This window comes from Jaculus jaculus, chromosome 13 (assembly GCF_020740685.1).
Source record: "Jaculus jaculus isolate mJacJac1 chromosome 13, mJacJac1.mat.Y.cur, whole genome shotgun sequence".
NCBI classification, from domain to species: domain Eukaryota; kingdom Metazoa; phylum Chordata; class Mammalia; order Rodentia; family Dipodidae; genus Jaculus; species Jaculus jaculus.
This window is the reverse complement of record NC_059114.1, coordinates 16,202,222-16,218,333: the sequence shown is the minus strand read 5'-3', so window position 1 is coordinate 16,218,333 and position 16,112 is coordinate 16,202,222. Positions and strand designations below refer to the sequence as shown.

Here is a 16,112-nt window from a genome sequence, read left to right as displayed (position 1 = left end):
TATGCATTCAGTTTAGTAAAAACACCCTAATAGCCGGGCGTGGTGGCACACGCCTTTAATCCCAGCACTCAGGAGGCAGAGGTAGGAGGATCGCCATGAGTTCAAGGCCAACCTGAGACTTCATAGTGAATTCCAGGTCAGACTGGGCTAGAGACCCTCCTGGAAAAAAAATAAAAATAAAAATAAAACAACATTAATAACTTAAGTTCCTTTATTTAAAAAAATATTTCGGGCTGGAGAGATGGCTTAGCGGTTAAGCGCTTGCCTGTGAAGTCTAAGGACCCCGGTTCGAGGCTCAGTTCCCCAGGTCCCACGTTAGCCAGATGCACAAGGGGGCGCATGCGTCTGGAGTTCGTTTGCAGAGGCTAGAAGCCCTGGCGCGCCCATTCTCTATCTCTCCCTCTATCTGTCTTTCTCTCTGTGTCTGTCGCTCTCAAATAAATAAATTAATTAATTAAAAAAATATTTTATTTGAGAGAGACAGAAAAAGAAGCAGAGAAAAAAGTTACTACCGGAAACTTCCAGAAATCTTATGGCCTGCTATTTTCTCAAACACCTGCAAGATCATCTGCAAGCCCACTTTAGCCTCCAGAAGCGATGATTTGAAATCTCTTAGAGGGAGGCTTCATTTTTTAAATGATTCTAATGTATTCTCAACTGTGAGAGCCAGTGCATTAAATGGACTTTTTAAAGGGTGCTCAAGTAGATTTGCGTTTTACGAAGAACCCTTTGACCAGGGAAGTGTACAATCAGAGAAAGGTCGCAACAAACAGGGAAGAGCACCGTCATCACTCAGTTAAGCGCGGGAAGAGGGGAGGGACGGGAGCGCCTCCTAGTGGTCGTCCTGGGCACGTCCCTGGACGGCCGGAGTGCGCCTGCGCGCTTCCGAGGCTCTCTCTCTCCCCCCCCCGGCCGGAAACGGAAGTGAGGTTGCGCGAGCCTGGCGCGCGCTCGGCGGAGGCCCCTCCCCGCAGCCGCCCTCCCTTCCTGAGCTAGGCTTGGGCCGGAAACGGAAATGGCCAAGGGGTGGGGAAAAGTGTGGGCAAGGTGTCAGATTCCCTTTCCCGCTCTCCCGGAGTTCGAGTCGCAGCTTCCCGAGCCGGTCGTGCGGGGGGTCCCGTGCTCTCGCCTGAAGGGCGGGGTCCCGGGCAGGCCTTGTCTCCCCCACCACCACCACCACCACCACCACCCCCGGCTCTCTCCTCTGTGTCCCCCGCCGACCGGCCTCCCACTCCTTCTCCACCATGGGCAACACGAGCAGCGAACGCGCCGCCCTGGAGCGGCACGGGGGCCACAAGACGCCCCGGAGGGACAGCTCGGGGGGCACCAAGGATGGGGACAGGCCCAAGATCTTGATGGACAGCCCCGAAGACGCCGACCTCTTCCACTCCGAGGAAATCAAGGTGTGGACGGAGGGTGCGGGAAGCCTAGTCTACCCTCCCCCCCACTTACATTCCCCCAACTCCGGGAGACGGAAGGGTGGGGGGGGAGCACATCTCGTGGGTGCACTTAAAAGCTAGATTGGGGGGGGGCTGGAGAGGTGGCTTGGAGGTTAAGGTGCTTGCCTTCAATGGCAAAAGGACCCACGTTCGATTCCCCAGTACCCAGATGCACAAGGTGGGTGCATGTGTCTGGAGTTCGTTTGCAGTCTCTCTTCCTCCTCTCTCTCTCTCTCAAAGTAAATAAAAGGTTTCTTTCTTTTTTTTTTTTTTTTTTTCTTTTTGAGGTAGGGTCTCGCTCTAGTCCAAGCTGACCTGGAACTCACTAGCCCGAGGCCGGCCTCGAACTCACAGTGATCCTCCTACCTCTGCCTCCCAGGTGCTGGGAATTAAAGGCTTGCGCCACCATACCAGGCTCCAAAAATAATTTGAAGTCAAATGGCCCCAAGAAAGCCCTCTCTGAACGGTGAACCTGTGTCTAATTACCGATAGGAGAAAGTCACCGTGCCTTTCGTTTTAACATCAAGGGAGAAATGCAGCTCTGGGACCGAGGTTCAAATTCCTAATTAATTAAGAGCCGTGCTAGCAGTAATTGAGCACCAGTGTCTGCCTTCCTCGTAGGTGTAATTAATTTCACCGCTTTGAGAAACGTTCCCTCTAACTTCTCGCGAGACAGGCTTTTGCATAAGTTGGTCCGGGAGTTTGTTGTCCATTTTTTTGGAGGCCAACTGGAGCCACATCTGTGTGGTGAGAGTGAAGTTGAAATTCAGCTGCCTGTCGTTGATTATGACACGCTTGGTTCACCCTGGTTCATTTAGAGCAGGCATGAAAAAGTAACTCCTGTGGGTAAGTGAAGTGTCAGGAAGCAGCTAGCAGGTACTCAACTTTTCTCCCATTATTTAAGTATAACTTGCGGGCGGGAGAGATGGCTAGGCAGTTAAGGCGCTTGCCTGTAAAGCTTTAGGACCCAAGTTCGATTCCCCAGTACCCATAGAAGCCACATGCACGAGGTGGTGCATGTGTCTGGAGTTTGTTTGCAGTGGCTAGAAGGCCTGGAACGTCCGTTCTCTCTCCATATGTTCCTCTCTCAAAATAAATAATTAAAATATTTTTTAAAAAATAATTAAATGTAACTTGCATTTTGAGCGAGCAAGAGCCTTTAGCCACTAAGCCATCTCTTGCCCACCTTCTTGTATTTTAAAGCAGACCAGAGTAAATATTTTCTGCAGGTCAAGCTGAAACTTCCTGCTTCAGCCACATTCCTTTTTTATTTTTTTTATCTTTTTGTTCATTTTTATTTATTTAAGAGTGACAGAGAGAGAGAGAATGGGTGTGCTTCCAGCCACTGCAAATGAACTCCAGGCACGTGTGCCCCTTGGGCATCTGGCTAACGTGGGTCCTGGGGAACTGAACCTTGAACCGGGGTCCTTAGGCTTCACAGGCAAGCGCTCAACCGCTAAGCCATCTCTCCAACCCCTTCAGCCACATTCTTTTAACCACATTGATGTGGTCTGTCCTTCCAGTTACAGGACCTGTCCAAGAACATTTGGTAACTGGAAGTAAAAACTGATTCCTTAAAGGGATACTTGAGGATCTAGGGAGGAAGAATGTGCTCTCTTACCCACATAGTCGCTGTTACTGTCCAGTTGTCTTCATGGTCCAGTCAGGCTAATAGCCTGGCAACTAACTCCACCTTTACTCACTTTCTTAGATACTGGGCTAGGTGTTTGCGTTATGATCCCTTGGGTTTTAGTTCTGAGGCTAAGCCTACTTTTACTGAGGCAACCTCTCTAATTTGAACTTGTTTTCTGAACTTGCTGCATTCCTGAAAAGGTGTGTGCAGTGAACTTTGGAATCATGTTTCTCCACAGACATGAGATCCCCTTCCTATCCCCAAGCAATCTTAACCCCATGGCTATTTAATAAGACACTGTAAGAACAAGATTCCTTCCTTCAAGAAGTTCTCCACAGTGCACCAAATACATCTGTTTCTGTTGGAAAAGAAGAAATGTATGTTGCTATTCCAAAACTCCTATCGAAAAATGTTAGTTGTGGCCTGGAGGGTTAAGGCACTTGCCTGCAAAGCAAAAGAACCCAGGTTCAATTCCCCAGGACCCATATCAGCCTGATGCACAGGGTAGTACATGAGACTGGAGTTCATTTGCAGTGGCTGAAGGCCCTGGTGTGCCCATTCTCGCTATATATCTGCCTCCTCTCTCCTCCTCTCAAATAAATAAATTAACTAGTTAAACTTTTTAAAAAGGCATGCAGATGATCTGTGGGTGAATTTAAAGAGTCCTTGTCATTGTGTCAGAGGTTGCTGGGAAGTAGCAGTAGCAGGTACACTGGATAGAATGACCAGATGTTTAAAAAAAAAAGGGGGGGGGGCTGGAGAGATGGCTTAGTGGTTAAGCGCTCGCCTGTGAAGCCTAAGGACCCCGGTTCGAGGCTCAGTTCCCCAGGTCCCACGTTAGCCAGATGCACAAGGGGGTGCACGCGTCTGGAGTTCGTTTGCAGAGGCTGGAAGCCCTGGCGCACCCATTCTCTCTCCCTCTATCTGTCTTTCTCTCTGTGTCTGTTGCTCTCAAATAAATTAAAAAAATAATAATAAAAATTTTAAAAAGAAAAAAGTCATTTATTTGCAAGCACAGAGAGATAGAAGAGAGAGAGAAACTGAGACAGAATAAGGGCTCCAAGGCCTCTAGCTGCTGCAGATGACCTCCAAGTACACGCGCCACTTTATGCATCTGGCTTTACACGAGAATTGGGGAATCTAATCTGTGTCATTAGGCTTTGCAGGCAGGCACCTTAACCTTAGAACCATCTCTCCAGCCTGGACCCAGATTTTTTTTTTAACTCACAAATTCCTTGAATTATGCCAGTACAATATTTATTTTTTTCCAAGGTAGGGTCTCACTCTAGGCCAGGCTGACCTGGAATTCATTATGTAGTCTCAGAGTGGCCTCAAACTCAAGGCTGATCCTCCTACCTCTGCCTCCCAAGAGTACTGGAATTTAAAATGTGGGGAGTTCAACATGTTGGCTAGTTACCAACTCCCTAATGCAATTCCAGTCTGTTGTTTAATCGGTACACTTCAAAGAATGCAGGCATCTAGATAAGGTTCATACTTGAAGTGAAGGCGCCAGAAACCTCCTGCACTCCCTTCAAGGTTTTACCCAGCCTAGAGCTCCAACGTCTTCGCCTTCTAAGGAAAATTCAAAGACCCAGCGCCCACTATACTTAACCCAGACAGGGTTGGCTGTGTATATTTCTCTTACGCTGGGATGCCTCACTTATCCTGTGCTGTCCACACTGGATGTTACTATAGTTTGCCATAAGGAAGGAGTCAGTCTGTTTTTTTGTTTCTCCCCTGTGCCTAGACAGCATTCAGTGAAAGTCTGAAGTTGTCAATTTTTACAGCTCTGGAATTGTCCATAAGAAATGTCATACTGCAAATTTTGCTTAATAGAGGAAAATGACATTTAAGCTAGTCTTGGATTATGGAAGTCTTCCAAGTAAGTTTTATAGTTTCTTTTAGAAGGTTTTCTTTTTGCATATATATGTGCATGTGGCATGTGTCTTGGCATATGTGCGTGCACACACACATGCGTGCGTGCGTGCGTGCGTGCGTGCATGCACACACACACACGCTTCTGGAGGCCGGAGGTTGATGGAGGGTATCCTCCTCAATTAGTGTCCAATTTACTTGCTGAGTCAGGATTTCTTTTTTTTTTAACTTTATTTTTTTCTCAATTTTTATCAACATTTTCCATGATTATAAAAAATATCCCATGGTAATGCCCCCCCCCAGGATCTCTCTCTCGAACCCAGAGCTTGCAAATTCAACTTACCTAGCTAGCCATCCTGTCAACAGGGTCCCATCTGTGGCTCCAGAGCTCTGGGATCCTAGGCAGGCTGCCATGCCCGCCCACCGGCATTTACCTGGATCCTGGGGCTCTGAATGCCAGTCCTCCTGCTTGCATAGCGAGCGCTTTATCCACTCCCCGGCTCCCTGGAATTTTTATATGTTAGCCTCTATTAAACAGCAGTGGTAATTATTATTAAACACTCACAATGTGTCAGACTGTACTTAGTACAGAGTGTTTTTATGAGCTGCCTTAGTCTTGGCAACCTTCAAAAGTGTAGTCATTTTTATTATCCCTGTCTTGCCTCTGTGGGGAGCAGGCACTGGTAGGGAGTGGAGAAGGCTGCCTGTTCAGAGTGAATTGTCAATATTAGGTTAACAGTCTGGTGTGGGGAGCTCACTGAGGGCTTCCCGCCTCCAAGTCAACTGTGCTTCCAGGCTCCAGAGAAGGAGGAATTCCTGGCCTGGCAGCACGACCTTGAAGTAAATGCCAAAGCTCCTGCGCAGGCGCGGCCGACCGTGTTTCGATGGACAGGGGGCGGAAAGGAAGTCTACTTATCTGGGTCCTTCAACAACTGGAGTAAACTGCCCCTCACCAGAAGGTAATGGCCTGGAGAGTGTGGATCTGTTTTTCTAAGCCTGTGGATAGTCTTGTTTCTAAGAGATCACTGTGGGTGAATGGAAAAAGGAGTGTTTTTGTAAAATAGATGCTGAAGGAGAAAATAATTATATATCAGCAAAGTATGTGGGCGTTTTTGTGTTTTCCCTATCCTCCCCCCATGCTCACCTTGTACCCTTCTAGCTCGTCGCCTCCTTTTTATTTGCATAAGTTCTGCCATGCTGCCCCACGTTCTCAACATCTTTTTACCCCCTTGTGGTCCCCTTCTAGTTTCACAGCCCCCCCCCACACACATTAAAAGCTGGGGTTGACATGTGTGAGAGTACGTGCAATTTGCTTTTCTGGCTTTGGGTCACCTTGCTTAATGTAATAGTTTCCAGACCATTCATTTTCCTTTACAGCTGAGTAAAACTCCCATTATGCGTTCATTATCCGTTGATCTGTTGAAGGGCATCTAGGCTGGTTCTGTTTCCTTGCAGTTGTGCATAGTGCAGCAGTAAACATGGATGTGCAGGTATCTCTGGTGAGATTACAATCCTCTGGGCATGTGCCTAGGAGTAATATAGCTAGCTGGGTCATATGGTAGTTACAGTTTTGAAATACTTTTTTGGTTTTTCAAGGTAGGGTCTTGCACTAGCCCAGGCTAACCCGGAATCCACTCTGTAGTTTCAGGCTGGCCTCGACCTCAAGGTGATCTTCCTACCTCTGCCTCCCAAGTGCTGGGATGAAAGGTGTGTACCACCATGCCTGGCCTTCAATTTTTTGAAAAATCTCCATACTGATTTCCATAATGACTGTTCTAGTTGACACTACCACCAACAGGGAATAAGAGTTCCTTTTCCTCACATTCTAGTCAGCACATGTTATAATCTGTTGGCTTCACAATTAGCAGCTGTGATATGTGAGATGGATTCACAAAGTACTTTCAGCTTTCATCGCTCTGGTTGCTAATGATGAACACTTTCAAAAAACATTCATTGGCCATTTTCTTCTTTTGAGAACTAACTACCTGTTTATTTCATTGACCCATTTGCTGATCGGCAGTTTTGTTTCCTTAGTGTTTAATTTTTGCAGTTCTTTATGTGGCCTAGATGTTAACCCTTATGTGACATATAACCAGCAAAGACTTTCTCCCATGCTACAGGCCGTTTGCTCTGTCGATAGCCTCCTTTGCTGTGCAGAAACTTTAATTTCATGCAGTGCCATTGTTAATTCTTAGGACTATTTCCTGTGCTGTTGAGAAACTTCCAGCCTATCCCTATATCTTGAAGTGTTTTCCTCTTACAGTTTCAACTTTTAAATTAAGGTCTTTGATTCATTTTGTTTTGTTTTTTTTTTTTTTAACTTTTTTATTGACAGTTCCCATAATTATAGATGATAAGCCATGATAATTCCCTCCCCCACTTTCCCCTTCACAAAACCACACTTCATACCCTCCCCCCCCAAATAGTCTTTTGCTTTGATGTCATCATCTTTTCCTCCTATTATTAAGGGCTTTTGAAGGTAGTACCAGGCACTGCAAGGCTATGAGCGGCTTGTGTCTGAACAGTTGCATTGTAAGCAATCCTATCCTTCCTTTGGCTCTTACACTCTTTCTGCCACCTCTTCCACAATGGACTCTGAGCCTTGGAAGGTGTTATAGAGATGTTTCAGTGCTGAGCACGCCTCTGCCACTTCTTCTCAGCACTTTGGTGCCTTTTGGGTCATCACAGTGGTCTTCACCACTTGATGCATTTTGAATTGTCTTTTGCACAGGGTGAGGTGTGGATCTAATTTCATTCTTCTGCGGGTGGACATCTAGTTTTGCCAGCATCATTTGTGGAACATGCTGTCTTTTTTTTTTCCCCTCCAGTGTTTGTTTTGTGACGCCTCCGTCAAATGTGTGGCAGCTCTGTCTGCATGGTTTGGTCTGCAGGTCCTCTGTTCTGCTCCGTTGCTTTGCAGCTCTGTGGTCTGATTTGGCAGCACTTCTGTGATGCTTCTAGTAGAGTATTGCCTGCTTAGGGCTGTGCTAGCTGTTTGTGGTCTCGTGCTTCCATAAGGATTTTTGGATTGTCTGCTAGTCCTGTGAAGAATGGGATTGTCATGGGGATTATATTGAATTCTCTAGATTATTTTTGGTGGGATAGCCATTTTCACAAAATTAATTCTGCCAATCTAGGAGCATGGAAGGTCTTTCCATTGCCTAGTGTCTTTTTTTAATTTCCTTAGGAAACAATTTTGCTTAGTAAGTCATAGAGTTTAGATTTTTTTGGAAAATATTTTTATTATTTGGGAGAGCGGGAGATGGGTATGCCAGGGCCTCCAGCCACTGCAGACAAACTCTAGACATATGCGCCGCCTTGTGCATCTGGCTTACATGGGTCCTGGGGAATAGAACCTGGGTCCTTAGCCTTTGTAGGCAAGCACCTTAACTGCTAAGCCATCTCTCCAGGCCATAGAGTTCAGATCTTAAACCAAAGGTATCACTGTCTTCATAGCACCCCTTATCTTCCTTGTATTTGTAAGAAGAAAGCAGCATGTCAGTGGAGAGGATTCCTGTTGTGGACGTCCTCAGTCCTGATCCTTGGCTGTGGGTTACTCCTAAGAAAAAGCACTCTTCCTAATGCAGGGAAAGGTTGTTGGACTGGGGATCTGAGCAGTGGATTTGTGCCTGTATTCCTGCACGGAGCAGTCATTTGTACAAGAGAATATTATTGGGCCAGGTGACCTTCAAAATTTCCTTTGGATTTTGACTCTATTTTGTTTGGAAGGCACATGCTCTGTAGATACCATTAATAAGGGGATAGTAAGACACTTTGACAGAAACCCTGGCATGGAACACTGTGAAATGAAGGGAAATACGGTGCCTAATTGCTGCCAGGTGGCTGCTGAGTTACCTGGGCTGACACTGGAAAGAAAGGGACCCACTTAGCTCAGTGGTCAAAGATCAGCTGAAGTCAGGAAAACCACCAGTAGTAGTCACACAGCTCCTTTCTAGAATGTGCATATCTTCACATTGATCCCTCCCCCGCTCCAGGCGAGCTGATGCTGGGAAACGTAGGTAACCAGTGTTTATCTTGTGTTGTCCTCCTCCTTGGCACCCAAGGCTATCAGGTGGCATTTTGTAGGCAAACTTGAAAAGCACAGTTGCCCAGTAATTGACCTTTTAATGTTAGGATTATGGAGTCCTGAGTTTTCTGGAAAAACCTCTTGCCCTACTCTTCCTTCACATAGCTTTTCGTAGATTAAGATCATTAGCCTGAATTGTTTCAGTTGGTTAGACATGTTGGCTCTGCTTCAGCCTAACTCTGGGTTGTACCTGGACCGGTTGGTTGGTTTGACCTCCCCCCCAGCTGAAATACTCTGCCTTCTCCCGCAGCCACAATAACTTTGTGGCCATACTGGACCTGCCGGAAGGAGAGCATCAGTACAAATTCCTCGTGGACGGTCAGTGGACACACGACCCTTCGGAGGTAGGTACCCCTCCCCCATCCTCGGTCCTCTGGGCATCTGTGCCCCACCTTGCCTCATGCCTTGTTGCTAGATCACCCCTCCCTGCCGGTGAGCATCCCTGCATGGCTAGCTAGACTGGGCAGTTACCAGACCAGTGGTATGCTTGACCAAGGGTGGCTAGCCGGGAGTTCCAAGTCCTCTAAAGAACTCCAGAGACCTTCTGTATCGTGATATCTGCCTGTCTCTTTCCAGCCCATAGTAACCAGCCAGCTTGGCACAGTTAACAACATCATTCAAGTAAAGAAAACGGACTTTGAAGTATTTGACGCTTTAATGGTGGATTCCCAGAAGTGCTCTGACATGTCTGGTATGGACAGTTGTTTTACGCCTATTGTGTGCAGGCGGGGGCTGTGCAGCCTAGAACTACTCCTGCCTCCCTGCCCCTCGCTCTCGAGCAAAAGCTGCCCGGCCCACCTCCCCAAAGGGCCAAAACTAATTCCTAACTTCATCAGGTCTGGTTGATGACGTTTTACCCCAAAGTGTCTGTCAGTTGTCCTTATCCTCTCAGGTATTTAGTAGCTCACATGGCCATGGAAAGGGAACGGGAGCGTGGTGCCACACGAGGGGCAGGAATGCAGAGGCCCTGAGGGCATGATGGGTCAGTAATGAACGAGCACTGGGGAGGCTACTGCCTCACTTCCCACTCATGGTACCTGGGGAATTGCAAGTGATAAACGGGCACCTCAGTAACCTTGGCTGTCATCTGTGTGGTCCATTAGCACCTACCAGACTCCCTGACAGGGAGGGAAAGCGGCTTCCCATGGGAAACGTGCCACGCAGCACAACTCTCTTTCTGGGAACCTGCTTGATATAGTGCTAGTAAATTTTCCCATTTCCCAGAGTCTTCTAGCCATAGGGCTTTCAGTAAATTGCTTTCCATTCAAACCCCACAGGCATAAAATACCTGGGAACTAGCCGGTACCCGTTCAGGGGAAGGCGTGCGTCATCTCAAGTGCCGTCCTGCTGCACGTCCCCTTGCGGCCGGGCCGAGCACTTGCCGGCTCTGTGGCGGTGGTCAACTAATTCCTCAGTAGTGTGGCTGCCAGTCCAACCCAGACGCTTGAGCCGGAGTGTACATCTTCCACCCGGGTGCCTCCAACACCCAGATTCCATAAGGGCTTTTTCGTTTCCTCTGTTCTTCATCTTCAGAGCCTTAATGTCTTTGAAGAAAATAAAAACTTGTATTGAGGGAACAAGAGCCATGGAAGCTAGATGAAGACACCGTAAGTCATGCTTCTAGAACTGGTCACAACGCCCCATCATCATCTCCCAACAGAGCTATCCAGTTCCCCTCCGGGACCTTACCATCAGGAGCCTTACATCTCCAAACCAGAAGAGCGGTTTAAGGCGCCGCCCATTCTTCCTCCACACCTGCTCCAGGTCATCCTGAACAAGGATACAGGCATCTCTGTGAGTGGGTTTGCCCCGGCCACCCTTCCTGACCACCATCGTCTGTTCCCAGTTCTGCCCACTGACAAAGCAAATGTGCTTTGTCACTGGTGAGGAGCAGCAGGCTCTTCCTCTAGCATGAAGTCAGGCTGCTCACACAGGGCTGCAGAGTAGGGGTGCTCCCTCCCCCCTCACCAAACCTTTCCCAGTTTTCTTCTTTGCACTTCTCTTGACTCGGCCCAAGGTGATGAAATATTTACCCACCTTCAATAAGCCAGATCCTAGAATTCCTCCTCTACCCCCACCACCACCATTTTAGCATCTAGTTCTAATTATTAATTGCTTTCCAAAGCATCGGGGCACCTTGGGGCCAGGAGATGGCCGAGTACTTGAGGCAGAAGCATGAGCTGAGAGAAACATAATAATAGGATTTCCTTCCCATATGACATGTTTTGAAATCTATTCATCAGTCAGCAGGCTCTTAGGTTTGTTAATCCATGTCTTAGTGGAGGACTGAATAGTGCTACAGTGAACTCCACATTACAGATATCGCCACATAGAGGTTTCATTTCCTCTGCTGTGTACACAGGGGGGATGGTTGGATCTTATGTTAGTTCTGTTTGTAAATGTTTCTAGGATCATCCATACTATTTTCCATAGGCCTTACCAATTCACATTTTATTAACAGCATACAGAGAGTAGAACTTTTTTTGAGGTAGGGTCTCGCTCTAGCTCAGGCTGACCTGGACTTATTTTATTTTTTGGTTTTTTGAGGTAGGGTTGACCTGGACTTCACTATGCCATCTCAGGGTGGCCTCAAACTCATGGCGATCTTCCTACCTCTGCTTCCTGAGTACTGGTATTAAAGGCATGCACCACCATGCCCAGCTAGATTTTAACTTCTAACCACAAAAATGATTGGTGTGAGCCTGGCGTGGTGCCACACACCTTTAATCTCAGCACTCACTCGGGAGGCAGAGGTAGTAGATCACCGTGACGACATAGTGAATTCTGGGCTTAGAGTGAAACCCTACATCAAAAAAAAAAAAAAAAAAAAGGACTGGTTTGGGAGACAGTGCAGATGTTAATGATTCAGTGTCCATTCTACAGTGAATACATGTTGTGCTGTACACAATAAATAAAACTATAGTTTTAGCTGTTACTTTTTAAAAACTTACTAAAGGTCACACACTAGGTAGCCCAGCCAGCGCTGGCATGAGGCAGGCAGGCTTCTTTCTCTCACCAGCCACCCTACCTAGCAGGGGATGTCTGGGTGTTGGTAGCACAATCTTCAGTCAGCCTCTGCGATCCTAAGCCTGGAGTGGAGGTAGGCTCCCAGCTGGTGGTGGCGGAGCTGGAGCTGGACACTGGCTTCCCCTGCGCAGCTACTTCCACTTTCTTTTTTTTTTGGTTTTTCGAGGTAGTCTTGCTCTAGCCCAGGCTGACGTAGCACTCTCACTGTAGTCTCAGAGTGGCCCCAAACTCACGATAGTCCTCCCACTCTGCCCCCCAAGTGCTGGGATTAAAGGCGTGCGGCACCACACCAGGCTTCTACCATCCCTTTTGAGACCAGCACATGTAGGGTTGCAGGTGTTCTGTCCCCAGGAGAAACACTCAACAGTGACACACGGCCATGAAGGCAGTGCGGCGTTCTTCACTCTGAAAGAACTGGTTACACCTCAGCAGCAGTGTGCACGGGCGGCTGTCAGATTTGAGGCTCTTCGGGACTGTGATCCCCCCCCCCCACCACACACACAGTGTTGAGTGGCCATGAGCACACTACTTCCTTAAAGCAAGGACCATGGACCACAGGCCTGCCAGGGAAGCGCTGCCACAGGATGGTTGTCTATGCTTTCTTCCACTGGAAGTAGTATTTATAAAAGTTGGGAATGGGACTGGAGAGAAGGCTTAGCAGTTTAAGGTGCTTGCCTGTGAAGCTAAGGACCCAGGTTTTATTTCCCAGTATGCATGTAAGCCAGATGCATATGGCACATTCATCTGGAGTTTGTTGGCAGTGGCAAGAATCCCTGGTGCATCCATTCTCTCTCTCAAATTGTTTTTTGTTTTCTAAGGTAGCATCTCACTCTAGCTTAGGCTGTCCTGGAATTCACTATATAGTCTCAGGGTGGCCTTGAATTCTTGGAGATCCTCTTACTTCTGCCTCCCAAGTACTAATATTGAAGGTGTGCACCACCATACCCAACTCTCATACTTTTTAAGGGCTGGAGAGATGGCTTAGCTCTTAAGACACTTGCTTACAAAGCCTAAGGACCCAGGTTCAATTCCTCAGTACCCACATAAGGCAGATGCACAAGGTGGTACATGTGTCTGGAGTTGGCCTTCAGTGGCTAGAGGCCATATCATCCCCCCCCCCCAGCCTCTATCACTCTCAAATATTTTAAGAATATATATTCTTTAACAATTGGGAATGTACAATGTAAAAGAATCCAGATCTCTGGCGTCTCTTAAAAAGGAAGGTGTGGCAACATCAAGTGTCAGTGTTATATACACTCTTTAACAGAGTAATGGGGTCTCCTGCAGTTATCTTGCATGCAAGTTTACTGTCAAAGTCATAGGTATCAGTTTGAAATTCACTTCTCAGCAGTGTTTTTGGTATAGATTGTATCTTGCCTTTTGTGAAAGTACTTTCTTTTCGATGGGACCCTGTCTTCCTGCCTCCCTCCATAAGAGATAGAGTCCAGGGTTAGATCCTGCCTGGAGGCTCACAACAGTGTGTCCAGCCCACGTAAGAGCTGTGGCCCTCTCACTCCTCTAATAACCTGGGCACTGCCCAGCTTAGGAGAAGAGGTGGGCATGAGTGAGTGCCTGCCTCTCCTGGATACTCTGGGAGTGAAGTGAGGGGAGAATTGTCTTTTATCCTAAGCACCTCTGCCTTTGTTCTTCACAGTGTGACCCGGCGCTGCTTCCCGAGCCCAATCACGTCATGCTCAACCACCTTTACGCGCTTTCTATCAAGGTAATGACCGTCTGTCTGTCCTTAGTATGTTCTCTTGGGGGCAGCTTTCAGACCTAACATACTGTGTGGCTCAGGTTCTGGGGGAGGGCCTAGCAGTCTGTCTTTTTCTTAAGCCCTGTGATGCTCTCTAAAATCCAAGACCTGAGTACCTGGCTCATTCCTTAGGATGGAGTGATGGTGCTCAGCGCCACCCACCGGTACAAGAAGAAATACGTCACCACCCTGCTCTACAAGCCCATATGAAGAGCGAGGAGCTAATGGTGGGTCCCAGGGACAGGTGCACCACCCGGCTCCCCACACGCATGCTTTCCACTAGAGGAATGGACTGTAAATTTCTCACGTCACACTCTGTAAGACATTTCGTCCCTGCCGTCGTCTTACTCGAAGGTTTGCTCAGGGACAGCAACTCTGGAGGAGCCTGGGTCTGTGCCAGTGCGAGAAAGGCATGAGGGAAAGCCAGGGCCATGGTGCGTGCCAGTGGGTGCTTTCCACCACACGCCCGCAGCTGGCCAGGGCGTTCTTAAGCCAGACCTGGATGCTGGCATCTCGCTCCAAAGACCCCGGGAAGCAGGGGCTGAAGCCCACAGAACGTCTCCTCTGTAAGGCCGCTGGCCCGCCCCCCGGGCCGCCTGTCCTTCCAATCAGAGCCGTAGATTGTCTCCCTTTCTGTGCTTCGGGGAGGCATCACTCCCGTGGAAATTCAGAGTGCTCTGATTTCCAGAGGGACTTCTGCAATTGTTTCCTACACTGTGCACTAAATATTTCTGTAATCAGAGGTGGCTGGCTGTCCAGCTCTAAGGCAATAAGTCACCATAACTAAACTACAGATCCATGTTCAGCAATAACTTGTTCTCAGGGCAGACTTTAAAACCCACTGCCAAATTTCTCCATGAAGCTGGATGCTCCTGAGGACTGACCACCAGTAGCCAGCAGGTTGTCCAGCTTCCTGCTTCGTTGTAATGGGTGTCATACAAGAACAAGCCGTTGCTTGTTCGGAAAGGGACCTCAGACCCGTCCACAGCCTGCTGGACTCCGAGCCGGAAGACAGCCTTTGCCTCAGCACAGGCGACCTCTTCACACGGCTTGCTTCTCAGAGTGCTGCCGCAGGTGTGCCTGGTGGTTCAGGTCCCCGTCACCCTTTGTTCGGGCTAGAAAGGCAGGAGCGAGCTTGCTGGTATTTATTCAGTAAACCTGAGGTCAGGTATCTTTTTGTTACTGTCTTCAAAACACTGAATTGCTGTCACCTTGATGTACAAGTTTCAATAAAGCTTTTTAAAAATAACGAGACAAGGCATTTGGAGGAAGTGTCTCCGGGTGTTTGGAAGAGGGAGTAGAACTCTTCCAGCTCGTTCAGTGCCATCCTTGTGGCACTCAGTGGCTGGGCCAGACAGCTGCAGCTGCCCCAGGGCTGAGGGCCGTTGCCCTGGCCCTCACACTCGCCGTGCCTGTGGGGCTCTGAGAGTGATCGAGAGCCCTACGGAGCTTGTCCCGTGGAAGCTTCCTCGCGTGGGCGACATTCCGAAGCCAGAATCTGGCCTCTTTGCTGCTCATGACGGAGCCCCGTGGGGCAGCCCTGTGTCATGACGGGACGCTGTGAGTTCACTGTTCTCAGAAGGGGCTACGAGGTCCCTCCCCCAAAAGCATGGGATGTGCCTAGCTTAAGCCTTTTCTTCTTGACATCAGACATTTCCAGTAGCAGCATATAGCCAAAGGCAAGGCCTGAAAATTACTAAATGTAACAGTATCACAAAGTCAGTCAATATGGTGGTCCCTCCCTCAATAGATTCATTCTAAAGAACCTCTCAGATAAAAGGGGAGGGGCTGGTGGGTGGAGTGGGTGTTAGGTCCCAGCATTTCTGAGGTAGGAGCGGGAAGATCAGGAAGTCCAGGCCAGCCTAAGCTTCATGAGATACTTTCTGGAAAAGGGAAAAGGGAGCCGGGCGTGGTGGTGCACGCCTTTAATCCCAGCACTTGGGAGGTAGAAGTAGGATCGCCATGAGTTCGAGGCCACCCTGAGACCACATAGTGAATTCCAGGTCAGCCTGAGCTAGAGTGAGACCTTACCTCAAAAAAGAAAAGGGGGGTGGGGGCTAGGGAGATGGCTCAGCAGTTAAAGACACTTGCCTGCAAGTCTTCTGAGTTCAATTCTTCAGCATCTACTTAGAATGGTGCATGCATATGTGACCCCAACAAATCTGTGCAATGGGAGGTGGTGGTAGGAGAATCCAGATGTTCATTTGCCAGCTAGACTGCCACACACTGGCAAAAACAAGGGATAGAGACCCTGTCTCAAGCCACATGAAAAGATGACAGATTACCAAGTTTGTC

The 16,112-nt window shown here is 48.3% G+C and overlaps 1 protein-coding gene across 1 annotated transcript; it reads left to right on the top strand.

The window, feature by feature from the left end:
- The first annotated feature begins 1,009 nt into the window (after positions 1–1,009).
- Positions 1,010–15,066, top strand: Prkab1 (protein kinase AMP-activated non-catalytic subunit beta 1). The gene is made up of 7 exons (XM_045133055.1): positions 1,010–1,403; positions 5,743–5,906; positions 9,285–9,378; positions 9,611–9,725; positions 10,695–10,828; positions 13,716–13,784; positions 13,950–15,066. Exons 1-7 carry the CDS (start codon positions 1,245–1,247, stop codon positions 14,025–14,027), a joined length of 813 nt encoding a protein of 270 aa, XP_044988990.1. The 5' UTR covers positions 1,010–1,244; the 3' UTR covers positions 14,028–15,066.
- The last annotated feature ends 1,046 nt before the right edge of the window (positions 15,067–16,112 follow it).

Bases quoted from the DNA above. Each gene is read 5' to 3' on its own strand.
- Prkab1 (XM_045133055.1), top strand. From the start codon at position 1,245: ATGGGCAACACGAGCAGCGAACGCGCCGCCCTGGAGCGGCACGGGGGC. The intron at 1,404-5,742 runs GTGTGGACGGAG...CTGTGCTTCCAG, and splicing joins TCCACTCCGAGGAAATCAAG to GCTCCAGAGAAGGAGGAATT. The intron at 13,785-13,949 runs GTAATGACCGTC...CTCATTCCTTAG, and splicing joins TTTACGCGCTTTCTATCAAG to GATGGAGTGATGGTGCTCAG.